Source organism: Lolium perenne, chromosome 4 (assembly GCF_019359855.2).
Source record: "Lolium perenne isolate Kyuss_39 chromosome 4, Kyuss_2.0, whole genome shotgun sequence".
In the NCBI taxonomy this organism is placed as follows: Eukaryota; Viridiplantae; Streptophyta; class Magnoliopsida; order Poales; family Poaceae; genus Lolium; species Lolium perenne.
The window spans coordinates 30,282,136-30,296,905 of NC_067247.2; the positions used below are offsets into that span (position 1 = coordinate 30,282,136).

Below are 14,770 nucleotides of genomic sequence, written 5' to 3' on the forward strand. Positions count from 1 at the left end.
AGTCGTTCCCTGTTTGTCCTCCGGCTGGCTCGCTCGCGTCCCACCCGCGTGCCGCGCCGACCGGCCCGCGTTTGATTGTTGTTGCGTGCTACTGCTACTACTCCGTAGTATTCTGCTGCCGTCTGGCTGTATGATCTGATCCACTTCGTTCATGTGCGATGGAATATTCTTCTTCTCACTTGTGTGTTTCTTTGTGAGCAAAATATGCGTAGAGAGATAAAAACTGATACGTGAGCACTGCCATTACACGTGAGAAGAAGTATATTATACACTATATAAAGGTTGATCAATTTAGTGCACTAAGATTAGCTGAGACACTGTAGATGAGCTATTTATCCCTCCATTCCTCCAATTAGCTAGCGACATGTACCCATCCTCTTTTATTTCTCACCTGATGTGTTTTTTTTTTTTTTGAGTGGGTGAATTACCGGCAAACAATTACGAGAGCCTCTTCGTTTCCTGGCGCGGTCAAAGCGGTGGTCAGTGCGGTTTGTTACGTGTCACCCTGTAGCCAATCGGTGCGGTCCACGTGCCACCTCTCCTACGTCCCACCGCTCAACAACCCCTGCGCGTCTCCAGGTTTTTCTCTTAACATCCACCAGTCCAACATCGCGCCGCCTCCCCAAACTGTCTACCCTTTTCTTCCTCCCCCACCATGAGGATGACGTCGACGACAAGCTAGCTGGAGGAGTTGGCAGCGTGGAAGCTTCAGGAGTACTTGCGAATGGGTGCGGTCCCCACGCCTCTCTCTCCTTGGTAAAGCGGCGGGGGGAAGCGGTGCGCGGCGCACGGCGGGCAGCACGGGAAGGTGGAGGCGGCCGTGCTCCGCGGCGTGATGGCGTGCTTGCGACCGCCGCGGGATGCCGGCGGCACGGGAGGCGGTGGTTGTGTGGCAGCGCGGGCGGAGCCGGCCGTGCCCCGCGGCGTGCTGGCGGCGGCGCGGGATGGCGACGCCTCATACAGGCGGGCGGCCGCGGAGCGGGCTCTCTGGTGGGCGGCGGCAAGGTCGGGGCGGGGCAGAAGCGGTCCGGCGGTGGCCACGACGGGGCGGAGAGGCAGGGCCCAGCGGAGCAAAATGCAGATCGGTGAGAGACGCGTGCCGGCGCTGGCGGAGGCCCTTGCGAGGCCGGGACGGAGACGACCTTGACGGCCCTCCATGGCGACGGAGGGCCTCGACGACAGTGCATCAGGGCACGGCCACCTCCTCCGATTAGTGAGTCCCCGCCCCTATATACTCTCATACGCACCCGATTCGTTGATTGTTGCTGGTTTCTGCTGGTTGCTTGCAAGAAATCTAACGATGACCATGAGGAACTCTTCTTGCAGCAAAAAAAGGTAGAACCTTTTATTCGATTTCGCAGCACCCGAATGTGCATGGTGGGGAAGAGGGCCAACATGACGAGCAGCGCCAGAATCTCGCGGAGCGATTCCGGCGACCAACGCCCTCGAGCCAGGTATGGCTCCTCTGTGTGTGCATGTGTGGTGCTCGAAAAAATGCCTCAGGACGGGAACGGCTGGTCGCTCGCGGACGGCAGGGGCTGCGCCTGGGCTGCATGAGGTGGTTTTTTTTAAACGGGCTCCTCTTTATGATTCCTTTTCCTCCTCAATTTTATTTTGCAGCTAGGGTTTGGCCGTCCAGCAGATTCACCGGTAGGGAAAGCAATCACCATATTGCTGTTCGTGGACTCCATCGCTACCAGAGGTATCTCTTTATTTCTAGATTTTTAGATGGATTCGTCCTCATCTGAGATGTTACCTTGTGGTATTGTGTTCTTCCCTTTTTTTATCCCAGGATGTGATTCCGTCCTACCCTTCTCTTTCTTTCTAGATTTGTAGATGGATTCATCTTGATCTGGGTGCAGCACTTTCATGGACCTGACAGGTGATTTACGATGTTCATATGATTCCAATTTGCAAACTTTTTTTCTCTCTGTTTGACCCCTTGACCGCTTTACACATGTTCAGGTTTTACTTTTAAGGTTTGGATTTGGGTTGCGGGAGATTCCTACGCTGGTGGTGACAATGGCCATCATTGGTGCAGGAGGATTCAGTGGTTGTCCCTGCTGTTGGTGAATCTTCCTCTGTTTTATTATTTTGCCACAAATGCTAATGTAATAAGAATTGCATTACTTATACTAGAAAATTGTGGATAGAAAATGCTTTGCAGAAATCTGTGGTTTGGTTTATGCATGTGAGGATGCTATAAACCTTTATCCATCCTTTGATTTTGATCTTGAATGTGAATATGCATTTCCTAATAGCTTCTATATTTGTGTTGCTTGATAAGGATTGGTTTAGTCGTTCCTATTTAGAACTCTAGGTTCAGTGGTATATCTTAGTGATATTATGCCTGGCTGTAGGTCAGTGGTGATTTTTTTGCGTTATAACAATAGGGAGGGTTATAATTCATTGACATGATTCACATTCAATTTTTTTCTCAACAGGTTTGCAGTCTAACATGTCTTTTAATTTATTCAGTTTCTCAGTGCTTTTCAGACCTGTGTGAACATGGTGGTTGATCATCTACAATATGACATTACCATATTATTGCCATGATCATTTATTCATATTTAGGATAATCTGAATTGGAACGAAATGTAAACTGTACTTGCAATGTATTTGAGTGTGCTTCAGTAATATAGCATCTGACAATAAGTGCTAAAATTCCGCAGCAAAAAACTGTAGATGCACGTAGGATGAAAGTAAGTCTCCTACCTAGAAGAGCTAGCTGTAGATGCACGTAGGATGAAAGTAAGTCTCCTACCTAGAAGAGCTAGCTGTAGATGCACGGAGTTATGAACTCCTATTCTCAGAGCTGGAGGCTCAAACCATCTTTGTTAGTATATATTATGTAGCAGATTAGCATGACAAGCTTTTGTTTGGCATTCTTTTGTAGTTGGTTAGCATGATAAGATTGGAACTCTCCTACAGTTTGCCTAAACAAATTTTGCTATTATTGTGACGCATGTGGTATGCATTCCGTGTACGTTCCTAAATAGATATTTATATCAAGTTTTTTTTAACATCAACTCAGGAACTGGATAGATAGTTTTCAGTCTGTATGATTGTTACATTTATACATGGAGCACGGTCGTATGGTTGTAATGGTATGTTCGCTTCTGCATCAGGGCAGTTTTTGCGTGGCAGCATAGATTTAGCACTTTTACTTAGTAAAATCCGTACTCTATTTCATCCATCAACTACCCCTTATTTATTTCCACTTGATATAATATAGTTAATACATCATGCCTTTTCTGGCCAACGAGAGCCCTGTCCAGAAAATAAAAAAAATGACAAGATGAGCACTCAGTCGAGCCTCAGGTTTGACAACAACAAAATTACGCTTAGTCAAGCCTTAGGATGCGCCATACATAAGACCTAGGTGTAAAATTATAAATCAGGTATGTACTTCTGTTGTCCTATTGTAGTTTAGTACACAATGGATTTACCAAGTCATAATTATGAATTTCGCCTTAATTCTCATGTATTCAGTGTTCACATGATCTGAACATGTTCTCTTGCATCCATTGCTTTAGCAGATAAAGGTGTAAAATACATAGATTCTCTCAAAAACTGCATGTATTCTGAAATAGCTGACATCGAGTTTCGGCATAAATGTACTATGTCTCATCTCTTCAAGAACCATGAATGATTATTCTTACCTCCTACCGAAGATCCATATGCACTGACATTGTAATTTATGTAACCAAGTGGCAACTGTGCTATTGTTACTTTATGGCGAGAACATGCAGAAACCTTTCATGCGGTTGCTCTTCATTAATCCTCTTATGATGACAGCATTGCAATACTGTTTGCAGGCATGAGTGTTGCCCATTTGTCAGGTATGCCACCTCTGGGTGAGGGTCCATACAACATTTATAGACTAAATGCACCCTTCATTAATTAGCATAATATTTGCATTGATTTGGGAATGTTTGCCTTCAAGAGTAGCTTCATGTTCTGTTGTCACTTCGCTTTTATTTTCAGGAGTGTCTGGTTTTGATAACCCTGTCGCCCTGTTGGTATTGTCACCTGATGTTTGCTGAAGTTCTTCAACACAGTTTGATAGTGCTAACATTCTATCAGGTGATTATTGTTATTCTTATTGTATGTTGCTTCTGGATATATTTATATATGGAAAATATTATTTATGAAAGCTAGGTACATTAAAATTCAGGTATTCAGAGAAACTGATAGACCACACTTGCTAAAAACAGGGCAGAGTTACCTAAATGTCAAATGAGAAACATGAAACTGTGGACTTATTTGGATAGTAGAGAAGCAGTTCATTATTTCTTATGCTCCAGTTTCCTTCTCCAGGAGCTTCATAGTTATGAATTGTCAACTAAGCTGACCATGCATCATGTCATAAGAAACATATTTGTAAATAAGTAGCAAACCATGAAAAATAAACCTATCACATGAATATTCAGATAAATACAAGCATTGAGATATCATTTCACTTAGCTTCTCGGTCTTAAAATAGAAATTTATGAGCTGCATTTTACGTTTAAATAACACAACCTTAACTTTATTTTTTCAACGATTTCGAAGTTATAGTTCAGTAAGCCAGATTTCCTCATTGTCTAAGCTTATTCATACATACTGCTTCAGCATAAAAAAAAATCGATGCAAGTCTAGCTATATTGTACATGAATACAACATGCTTAGATCAAACCTATTTTAGCACTCATCAAGACTCTAGCCAGAAAATATATTGTTTTGACTGAAAACCTTTCTATTTTGGAGGACATGGAAGTGACGTATTTTCATTTCTGATACATAAATATGTGTATATTATAGGACGTCCTGTGGATCTTCTATCTACAGTTAGTGCTGATAAATATTTTGCAGATTTTGCATTTTTTTCCAGTTGCTGAATGCAGTAAGCAGTTTCCTGCTTTTAGATTTTTCAAGAGAGAAGGTATGCATCTAATATATGTGCGACGACTCACAAGGGGAACAATTTCTCTTGGTAACACACCGATTTTTCCCTCTCAATCTGCACCTCCTTTTCAGATATTTTTCCAGTCAAATAAAAATATCCAAAGAGGCCATTCAACATGTATAGCGGGCTCATAAAATAAACGGATGGATGGCATGTAATCTTGGCTTGATGAGATGAATTTTTGCATGTAAAGAAAAGTATGTAAAACTACATCGTAACTCATAAGCTGAAGAATGAACAAGTAGGAATTACTAACAGGATACTATGATATGTCACCGTTAGGACTTTCCCGGTGGTGACGAGGAAGAGGTTCAAGTTCAAGAGGATGACTGAATATATAACTGAGAGGATACATTTTTGCCTATTCAAATTTTTCTTTGGGTGTATTGGCGATGATGACAATGTTGTCTTCAATAAGTCATGAATAAGTTTGATAGCATTGTAGGTGTTTTTTTCCGTTGTATACAAGTTGCGCACGCTTTATTCATTGGAACAAGTGTACGTAAGTAAGTAGTTAGGCCAAAAGTCCAAAGGGTTCCTTTGTGCTTATATCGCATAGTACCGCAAGAAACATTTATGATAACGGGCGCGGCGTGTCGCCGCGCCAACGCTTCCTAGTTGTATGCATACGTGGTATTAAATGTGTGTCGCAATCTTGTGTGCATATGTGGTATTATCAAAGATATGAAAAAACTACTTTCTAACCTTAAATATGTGTCGCACATTTTAGTAAAATGTTATTTGTAACACATATATCAACTGTTATACATGTTTTTGAAACTCTAGGGTATTTGAGACAATTCATCTGTTCACAGCCAAACAGCTAGCCAAGTTGCCAAACAGTGAAAGTCGGAACAGCAGCTTTCCCTGCACAGCAGCTTTGACTGGAAAGCAGCTTTCCCTATACAGCCAGCCAGCCACAGCCCAAACAAACAGGTCCTTATTGATGCTTGTCTAGAAAGTACTATTCATGAAAAGTCTTTGCTATATGATTCAGTTGTTTAGTCATTGTCTTTACCATTGCTTCGAATCACTTCATTCATCTCATATGCTTTACAATAGTATTGATCAAGATTATGATAGTAGCATGTCACTTCAGAAATTATCCTTGTTATCGTTTACCTACTCGAGGGCGAGTAGGAACTAAGCTTGGGGATGCTTGATACGTCTCAAACGTATCTATAATTTCTTATGTTCCATGCTAGTTTTATGACAATACTCACATGTTTTATATACACTTTATATCATTTTGATGCATTTTCCGGTACTAACCTATTAACAAGATGCTGAAGCGCCAGTTCCTGTTTTCTGGTGTTTTTGGTTTCAGAAATCTTACACAGGAAATATTCTCGGAATTGGACGAAACAAAAGGCCACGTTCTTATTTTCCAGGGGCTTCACGGAGTCCGAAGGAGAGACCAAGGGGGGCCACGAGGAGCCCACACCATAGGGGGGTGCGGGCCACCCCTTGGTCGCGCCACCAGGTGGGGACCCCACCTCGGGACTCCACCGACATCGCCCCTTCGCCTATATATGCTCCCAGATGTGAAAACCCTAAAACAACCGACGATATTCCACGAAGAGTTCCGTAGCCGCCGCCATCGCGAAGACAAGTTTCGAGGGACAGAATCTCTGTTCCGGCACACCGCCGGGACGTGGAATTGCCCTCAGAGTCATCTCCATCGACACCATCGCCATCTTCATTGTCGTTGCTGACTCCCATGATGAGGAGGGAGTAGTTCTCCCCCGAGGCCGAGGGCTCTACCGGTAGCTATGTGGTTCATCTCTCTCTCTCCCATGGTGTGATCTTTATGTGATCATGAGCTTTGTATCACTATTAATCTATGTGCTACTCTAGTGATGTTATTAAAGTAGTCTATTCCTCCTCCATGATGTAAAGTTGACAGTGTGTGCATCATGTAGTACTTGGCGTAGGTTATGATTGTAATCTCTTGTAGATTATGAAGTTAACTATTACTATGATAGTATTGATGTGATCTATTCCCCTTTCATAGCTATTGGTGATAGTGTGTATGCTATGTTAGTACCCGGTCTAAATTGCAACGGTCTATTATGCACTCTAGATGTTACTTTAATATGAACTCCGGATTCACTCTCCACGGTGTGATGGTGATAGTGTGCGTATCGTGTGTGATTCCTTTATGAAGTTGTGGAGCTTGTTTACTCCGGCTTGAGGTGTGCTTTGTAGCCCTACACAATGAATGGTGTTTGTTATCCAACAAGAGAGTGTTTAAAAGTAGCATTTATTTATTCAGTTATGTGATCATTGTTGAGACTGTCCACTAGTGAAAGTATGATCCCTAGGACTTGTTTCTAAGCATTGAAACATCATTTCCAACAAGTTCTGTTACATGTTCGCTTGCTGCCATTTTTATTTCAGATTGCAATTACTACTTACAATCATCCATATTACTTGTATTTCACTATCTCTTCACCGAACTAGTGCACCTATACATCTGACAAGTGTATTAGGTGTGTTGGGGACACAAGCGACTTCTTTTATCTTAATTGCAGGGTTGCTTGAGAGGGATATCTTTGACCTCTACCTCCCTGAGTTCGATAAACCTTGGGTGATTCACTTAAGGGAAACTTGCTGTTGTTCTACAAACCTCTGCTCTTGGAGGCCCAACACTGTCTACAGGAATAGAAGCGTGCGTAGACATCACGCACCACTAGCATGGTGCGCCTCTGTTACTGATCCTACAGCTAGGCCTTTTTGTAGCAGTGCAACTGAGAGTTTGGCACGGCCACTGCTGCCCACCTCTTCGGTTGAAGGGACGCCAAGGTTTGGGCCATCGTATTCGAGGTCGATGGTACCGTCCGTTGACGAATTGCCATTGCCCTTCTTCGTGATCTCGAGTTTCCTCCAACACTACTAGGAAAAGCCTTATTGTCGGCGCACCAAAAATGGTTATTACCGGCGCACCAGCGCCCACCGGTGGGAACAAGCCGGTGGTAATGGATTACCGCCAACGCACCAGCTGATGCGCTGACGGTAACGCGAATTATCCCCGGCGTACCTGCCTTGTGCGCCTGGTGGTAAGTTATACCAGAAAACAAAAAATTCAAATCTATATCTATATCTAGATCGAGCTGATGAGTTGTGGTTGTGGTGTCATCTCTGGGCCGATGTAGTAGGTGCATGCGGAGAACGTGGTTGTGTTCTTGGTCTCGTCGCCGCGCGAGTGTAGGAGGAGGAGAGGGAGGAGGTGTAGGCCGGAGGTGGAGTATGCCGAAGGAGGTGGAGGAGGCCGGAGGAGGTTGTGGCTGTAGTTGTAGGAGGAGGCCATGCCGAGGAGGTGGAGGAGGTCGACGGTGCAGCAGTTGGAGACGTCCATCGGTGTAGAAAAAGGAGTCGGCGGAGGTTGATGGAGCAGCAGCCGGTGGAGACCATCGGTGTATAGGAGGGGGCGCATGAGGAGGAAAAGATAAGGAAGAGGGGAAAGTGAGGACTGCGGGCTGGTCACTAGTATATATAGCATATATTACCACCGGCCCACCAAATATGGTGGTGCGCCGGCAATAATTTTTCCTATTTTTTCGCCCAAATCTAAAACCTCAAAAAATTCATGTTTCTATTTTGAATTTGATGAAACCAATTTTTTTCGAAACGACCATAGGTGGTTGAAACCGGATAGGAAATTTCGCGTAGATAGATTTTGATATAAAAAAGTTTTTCATCGGAGGTCTTATGCAACCAGAAATCCTATTCTACCGAAAGATGACGCCATTTTGCATAATATGTCGAAAATCATGTTTTCCAATTTTCACTAAAAACTAGATAGTACAACACATGGGCATCTCAAAGGATTTTATTTTTTTATTTTATTTACCATTTTCTTCTATTTTTTTCTAAAATTGAAAAGGCGATCTAGGAGGGTGGAGAGAAAATATGTGCTCCCCTTACCCCCGGTGCACCTCTATGGTGGTGCGCTGGTGGTACATTGTTTACTACCGGCGCACCACCATAGAGGCGCGCCGGGGGGGGGGGGGGTAAGGGGAGCTCGAATGTTTGATCTGGCCCGAACCTCTTCTAACTTTATCCCCGATGCACTAAATTTTTGTTGCGCCGAATGTATTGGGCCATCACCGACGCAGTCAAAACATGGTGCACCGGTAGTATTTACCACCGGCGCTGTCAAAACATGGTGCGCCGGCAGTAACACTGGTAGCTATAGGCCTTTTCCTAGTAGTGCAAAGGGCGTAGCTTGCTTCCCACTTCTTCGTGTCCTTGAGCACCATCAAACAATGGTTCAATGTGAAGCCCTTGTTGTCGTAGGTTGACTTGAAGTGCCCCAAAGCATAAACAACCTACACACACAACAAGCAGTGATATGTGCTCACATATGTACTAGCAACATAGAGAAGAGGGGAAGGGGTTACCAAATTAACGAGCAAGGCATTGCTTATTCCCCTCCCGGTCACCGTCTCGTATGAGCCTTGGAACTACACTCGACATGGATGAAGCTCCACCTCTTTGAAAGGGAGAGATCTTTACGGTTACTATGGATGGGGTTTTGCCCCAACTTCCTATGCTCATGGATGAACTTACCCACATGGTCCCAATAAGCGAATCCCTTTTGCTCGGCACCACAAAGTGGATCTTGTTAAATCTCAATCCAAGCGGTGCATATCAACTTGTCTCTGTCGGTGGTGTAGCTCGACATCCTTTGGCTTACTTTTTACCATTGGCAACCGTGGTGGCGAGTGATTCGCCCAGTGTCGCCGTAGTGCATTTGGTGATTTCCTCTTCCATGTCTTGGGTGATGCTCTTGCCCAGGGCTTGGGTGAAGCCGTCGTTTCCAAATAATGGCTAGTTTTCAATTGAGTAGCCATCGTAACCATCCTCATACCAAGCCTCCTCATATTGATCGTAGTCGGCATCTTCCTGCTCGCCGCCGTTGTTGATCATGTCATGCATGATGGCCTCGCCATTCATGTCCATATATCCCTACACGCATGTTGGGCCATGACAAGCCGCGGGCAGGACCAAGTAGAAGTGCAAAACAATTACAAGAAACAGGCAAGAACTTTACCATCTTGGCTGGTGGTGGGACCTCGCCAGTCACTCTGTCGAACAGTTTGGCTGGTGGTGGCATATCAGCGGCAGATATTCGCCGTTGTTTCTTCAGCCCTGCCAGGGATGATTGCCCATGGCCAGGAGTGCGGTCGAGGTCGATTCCTTGGCCGGACATACCCACCGCCGCGTGCGGATCACCTAGCCGGGACCATGCGCATCCAGCCCTACCATGGCCGCAGCCCTGGGATGGCATATGCGGACCTAGCGGCATGGGTCAAAGAGGAGGCTGGCCGCTTGGCGTTGACGTGACGGAGCTCGTCGATGACACGCCGGCCAGGCCAAATGCCACTTTGAGCACCTCCTACTTCATCACCATAATGGCCTGCTAGGTGGCTTTCTGAGCCATCAACTCGTCATTGGCCTGCTCACGCTAGTTGATGATGCGGGCGTTCGCCTTGATCTGCTCTTCTTCCAGCTCGGTGGTGGCCGCTTGAGCTCTATGGGCTTCTCTCCGACCTGCACGCTTGTCAGACTCGGCTCGGCGCTCCTCCGGCGTCAAATCCTTGTCGGGCTTCTTCCCCTTCGTCCGCTTCTTGCAAGAGGTAGCCGTGGCAGGCGTGGCGACGGAATTCATCGCTCCCGCTGGCTTTCCCGTCGGTCGAATTTATGTGGTAGGATTTTTGCAGGGAATTGTGCTCCACTAGCGGAAGGGACCATGCTCTTTTAGGAGTCCGCGCGAATTCTCCTGCCCGACGCATCGAAATCCCAAATATGAAATGGATGGATCGATCCACACTAATCGATCCGTTTGCATCGCGCCGCTTTAACATCTGGGTTGTAGATGCCCTAAGGTGTGCCTAATAAATACTTGTTGTAGTGCAGCTGCTCGCCACGTGCTACAGCACCGGCCGCAGCTCCGCCACCTCCTCCGTACCTCGCATGAGTTGTCGCACTGGCGTGCCTTGTGCCTCGTATATTCAAACAACAAGACGATTTACATAGAAATAACGCTTTTCTGGAACTATAGCACAGACGGACCCTCCGGGGAAACTGTTTCACCCATATAACCCTTTTGTGTGGCGCCCCTCACATCGGCGCCACACCTCACTGTGTGGCGCCCGTGCCTGCGGCGCCACTCTCCCATCCTACGTGGCGCGGTCGACGCTGATGTGTGCTCCGCTCCGACGTGGCAGGATGTGTGGCGCCGCTCCCATCGGCGCCACACATCCACTTATAATTGCCCAAAACATACTGTAAGACAATTCGCCTGGGACTTAGCCGTTTTGGAAAGCCTTTTGTGTGGCGCCGATGCCACGGGCGCCACACTTCACAGTGTTGCACCGATGCCAGCGGCGCCACACAAACAGACTCGCCAAAACGGCTAAGGACTAAGCGTCCGGAGCCCCTGGATGTTTTCGACATATAAGTTGCAATGTGTGGCACCCGTGTCGTCGGCGCCACACTGTGAAGTGTGGCGCCCATGTCATCGGCGCCACACACTGACTTTTGCTAAACCATGAAAAGTCCTACCTTATTTCAACAGTTTTCAATACAACAATAGTAATTTCATACACACATCATAGCTCACACGTAGCACATAGATTCAGACAACACGTAGCAATGATGACATGGTTCAAAATGACAAGGAGTTCACAACATGTAGCAATGACATAGAGTTCACAACATGTAGCAATGAAGATAGAGTTCACAACACAAATCCATCTATCCTCGACGTCCCCTCCTCACGGCTGCTTCCGGACGGCCATCCTTTTCGTCCGCTGCCGTTGCTCTTGTTGCTGCTGCACCTCCTGCTCCTCCTCCCCAGAAGATGACGGCTCATCGTTCCTCATGCTCCTGAAATCGGATCTCCGCGCCGGCTCCTCATCGGACTCAACCACAACCTTCTTTCCTCGGTTGACATAATCGTCCGGAGTGTAACGGGTTGGAGCCTTGCCCCTCGGCTTCAGCTGGTACGCAGACCGTGTGCCTTGCTTCTTCCCTCGACTAATGCTTTGACTCAGAATGGTGTCGTCAGGAATCTGCACAAACATGAACACATGAGATTGCAAAAGTTGAAATTACTATGCACATGTTTGAGGGTAACAAAATAGTCCTAACCTCCGCCTCTTCAGAAGAGGATGACACAATTTCGCCTTCGCGGCAACCTAGCAAGTTGGCTAACCGCCGCATCTTCCTTGCAATGTTCTGCGTCAAGGAAGTCATGGTTACAAAGCCACCCAAACATAATAGATTACATTCAAAGTTGGTGATCATACCTTAATGAAATGCCACATCGGTCTGATAGGCTTTTCATCTCTATGGCTCTGATCCCAAACAACCTCGCACTCCTCAGCTATTTTTTTGATCTCGGTCCGCTGTGACAAACATATTATACACAATTTGAGAGAGCACATGCCAATATAGATGATGTACTAGCTAATGAGAGAATGGCTTACCACGTAGTTCAGTGAGGAAGCAATAGAAGTCGATCTCCCCCGTCAAGTAGTCCTGTCGTACTGGCTTTGCGCAACCTCATCCAGTGCGATGGGGTCGTCCAAGATGTCTTCATCATACACATGGTTCACTAACTCGATACGCGTGCTTCCATGAAACCATTGGAGATAGTTCTTGAAAGCGGCCAAGTCATGAGGGACAATCACTACATGTCCTGCATTCCGTGTTGCTTCCAAACAGTGTTGGAACACTGTCACGTGAATCCTATGATGGACAGGCCAATTCGTGATCTTCCTCTGCCGCTTCCTATCAAGCCTGCAAGATATTGAGCACAACGGATAAACTTAGGTTCTATCGGTACCTATGATCAACAAGTTTTTATCGCATGATTCAAGAAGTTTACCTGTGGAGCGTGTGGTCCGTGTCTTCCTACTGAGGTGGGCACTCCTTGTACAACCCGAACTGTCGCATCACTCTGTGCGGCTGGTGGTATTCAACAAGCCACATGCATACGAGTGGGAACCACATACGCCAGAAACGCGCCTCCTCCAAGCACTTGGGGTTGAGGTCAGGCATCGCCGAGCCAATACGGTAATAGGTACCATATGGCTCCCAATCCACCTGCAACATACAAATATTTCAAACTTTACAACATGGCAATAAAACTTATGAAATAGGACAGCAAAAGAGCGATGGCTTAAAATCGGTTACCTGCTCAGAGGTAAGAGTGTCCAACTCCTCGGTGTAGTGCTTGTACATGACCATTGGATCGCTCGTCATCTCCGAGACATCGTCCCAAAGGTATGCCCAAGTGGGCTCCCGATCAGGGTTGTTCCGGTGATGAGGCCATGGCCTCTCGTTGAGTATCCTGGGCCGCCCAACTGATAGGCGGTCCCAGCTCCATACGGAAAGTAGGAGCAATCATCCACCAAAACTGCCCTTCCCAGTCCTGCGACAAGCTTCATCCAACTGCGAAAATAAGACAGTACTTTGTCTAGCACACTACTATAGAAGAATAGTACATACATCAAATCATCACCTGCCGGTAGAGGTAGGCAAGTGCCGCTGTTCCCCAACTCCACCGGTGCTCCAACACCGTAAGCGCCTTGAGCCAACACCAATGGGCCAACTTCCCACCACTATCAGCAAAGAGAGTCCTCGAAAGCATGTACCACAAGTACACATGGGTGTATGTCCTGATAGTGTCCTCGTTGGCCCCTTGTGGGCATTCTCCAAAGTTAGTCCTGATCGAAGAGAAAGATGCGCCGGCGGGAGTTCTCTCCTTTGGATCTTCTGGCGTCGGAGGAGCCATGCCAATAAGGTCCTCCATCTGTCCGCGCCACCCATCAGAAGTTGTGTTCATACATAGTGGGTCGCCCTGAATAGGAAGTCCAAGTATCATGGAAACATCCTGAAGAGTAGGGGTCATCTCGTCGGCCCTCAAGTGGAATGTGTGCGTCTCTGGCCTCCACCGGTCGACAACGGCGGTGAGTGCCGCGGCGTTCATGTTCGCCCCCCGGTTTACAAGCGAGATGAACGGGAGAAGACCGGTAGGCTGGATGAACTCTGTGTACCTCTCATCATACGCCATATCTACTATGCCATGGTAACGAATCTTCAAAGGGTGAAGAACCGTTCTCTTCTCCGTCATATGAAAAGCCCGGTGATCCTTGTCATACTCATTATCTATGAGATACACCATCCTACATGTTTACATAAAACACCATATTATGAGACATTCCTAACAAATGTGAGTTATTCCATCGCAAATACTAGGCATATGTAACAAATTTGAATGCATTTGCTAAGCAAAAAATTAGTCATTTCAACATACATAGCCATTTCAACACATACATACATACATGTAAAATTTCACATCTATGGTTCCAGCAAATCTATGGTTCAAACACATGCATACAATGAGGCTATCAATTTCAACACATACACATCAATATAGATTCTAACAACCAACATTTCCAATCTAGGTTCCATGTATAAATCGAAGCAAATCTTGGATGAATCAAAGGGCAACAAAGGGGAATACCTTGAGGATTGGATGGGGATCGATTTAGCCGGTTAGATCTATCGAATCCGTGGAGGATTTGGTAGGGGGACGGAGGAGAGGCGGCCGAAGGCGGTGGTTCCGAGCGAGCAGAGAAAAGAGAAGAGGGGAGAAAGAAGAGGCTCGGGCTGGGGCGGGCACGGGCGCCACACATAAGTGGATGTGTGGCCCCCTTCAGAGCGGCGCCACATTTTCACTGTGTGGCGCTGATGGGAGCGGCGCCACACATCCTGCCACGTCGGAGCGGAGCACACATCAGTGCCGAC

At 46.5% G+C, this 14,770-nt stretch overlaps 1 protein-coding gene and 1 pseudogene across 8 annotated transcripts; one reads left to right on the forward strand and one right to left on the reverse strand.

Moving 5' to 3' along the window:
- The first annotated feature begins 636 nt into the window (after window positions 1-636).
- LOC127292057 (uncharacterized) lies at window positions 637-6,961 on the forward strand. 8 transcript variants are annotated; one of them, XM_071818526.1, is made up of 8 exons: window positions 638-1,213; window positions 1,327-1,454; window positions 1,625-1,702; window positions 1,829-1,882; window positions 1,966-2,069; window positions 3,129-3,842; window positions 3,988-4,975; window positions 5,231-6,961. In XM_071818526.1, the coding sequence occupies exons 1-5, from the start codon at window positions 1,157-1,159 to the stop codon at window positions 1,976-1,978; spliced, it is 330 nt and encodes a 109-aa protein (XP_071674627.1). In that variant the 5' UTR covers window positions 638-1,156; the 3' UTR covers window positions 1,979-2,069; window positions 3,129-3,842; window positions 3,988-4,975; window positions 5,231-6,961. The 8 variants fall into 8 exon arrangements, 2 of the variants coding, with proteins under 2 accessions (XP_071674627.1, XP_071674626.1); XR_011742420.1 differs by having other exon boundaries at window positions 640-1,213; window positions 1,621-1,702; window positions 1,966-3,842; window positions 3,988-4,086; window positions 4,804-4,975; XR_011742421.1 differs by having other exon boundaries at window positions 640-1,213; window positions 1,621-1,702; window positions 1,966-3,842; window positions 3,988-4,086; window positions 4,855-4,975.
- A 3,923-nt stretch (window positions 6,962-10,884) lies between these two features.
- On the reverse strand, window positions 10,885-14,144 carry LOC139838889 (serine/threonine-protein phosphatase 7 long form homolog; annotated as a pseudogene).
- Between the last annotated feature and the right edge of the window lie 626 nt (window positions 14,145-14,770).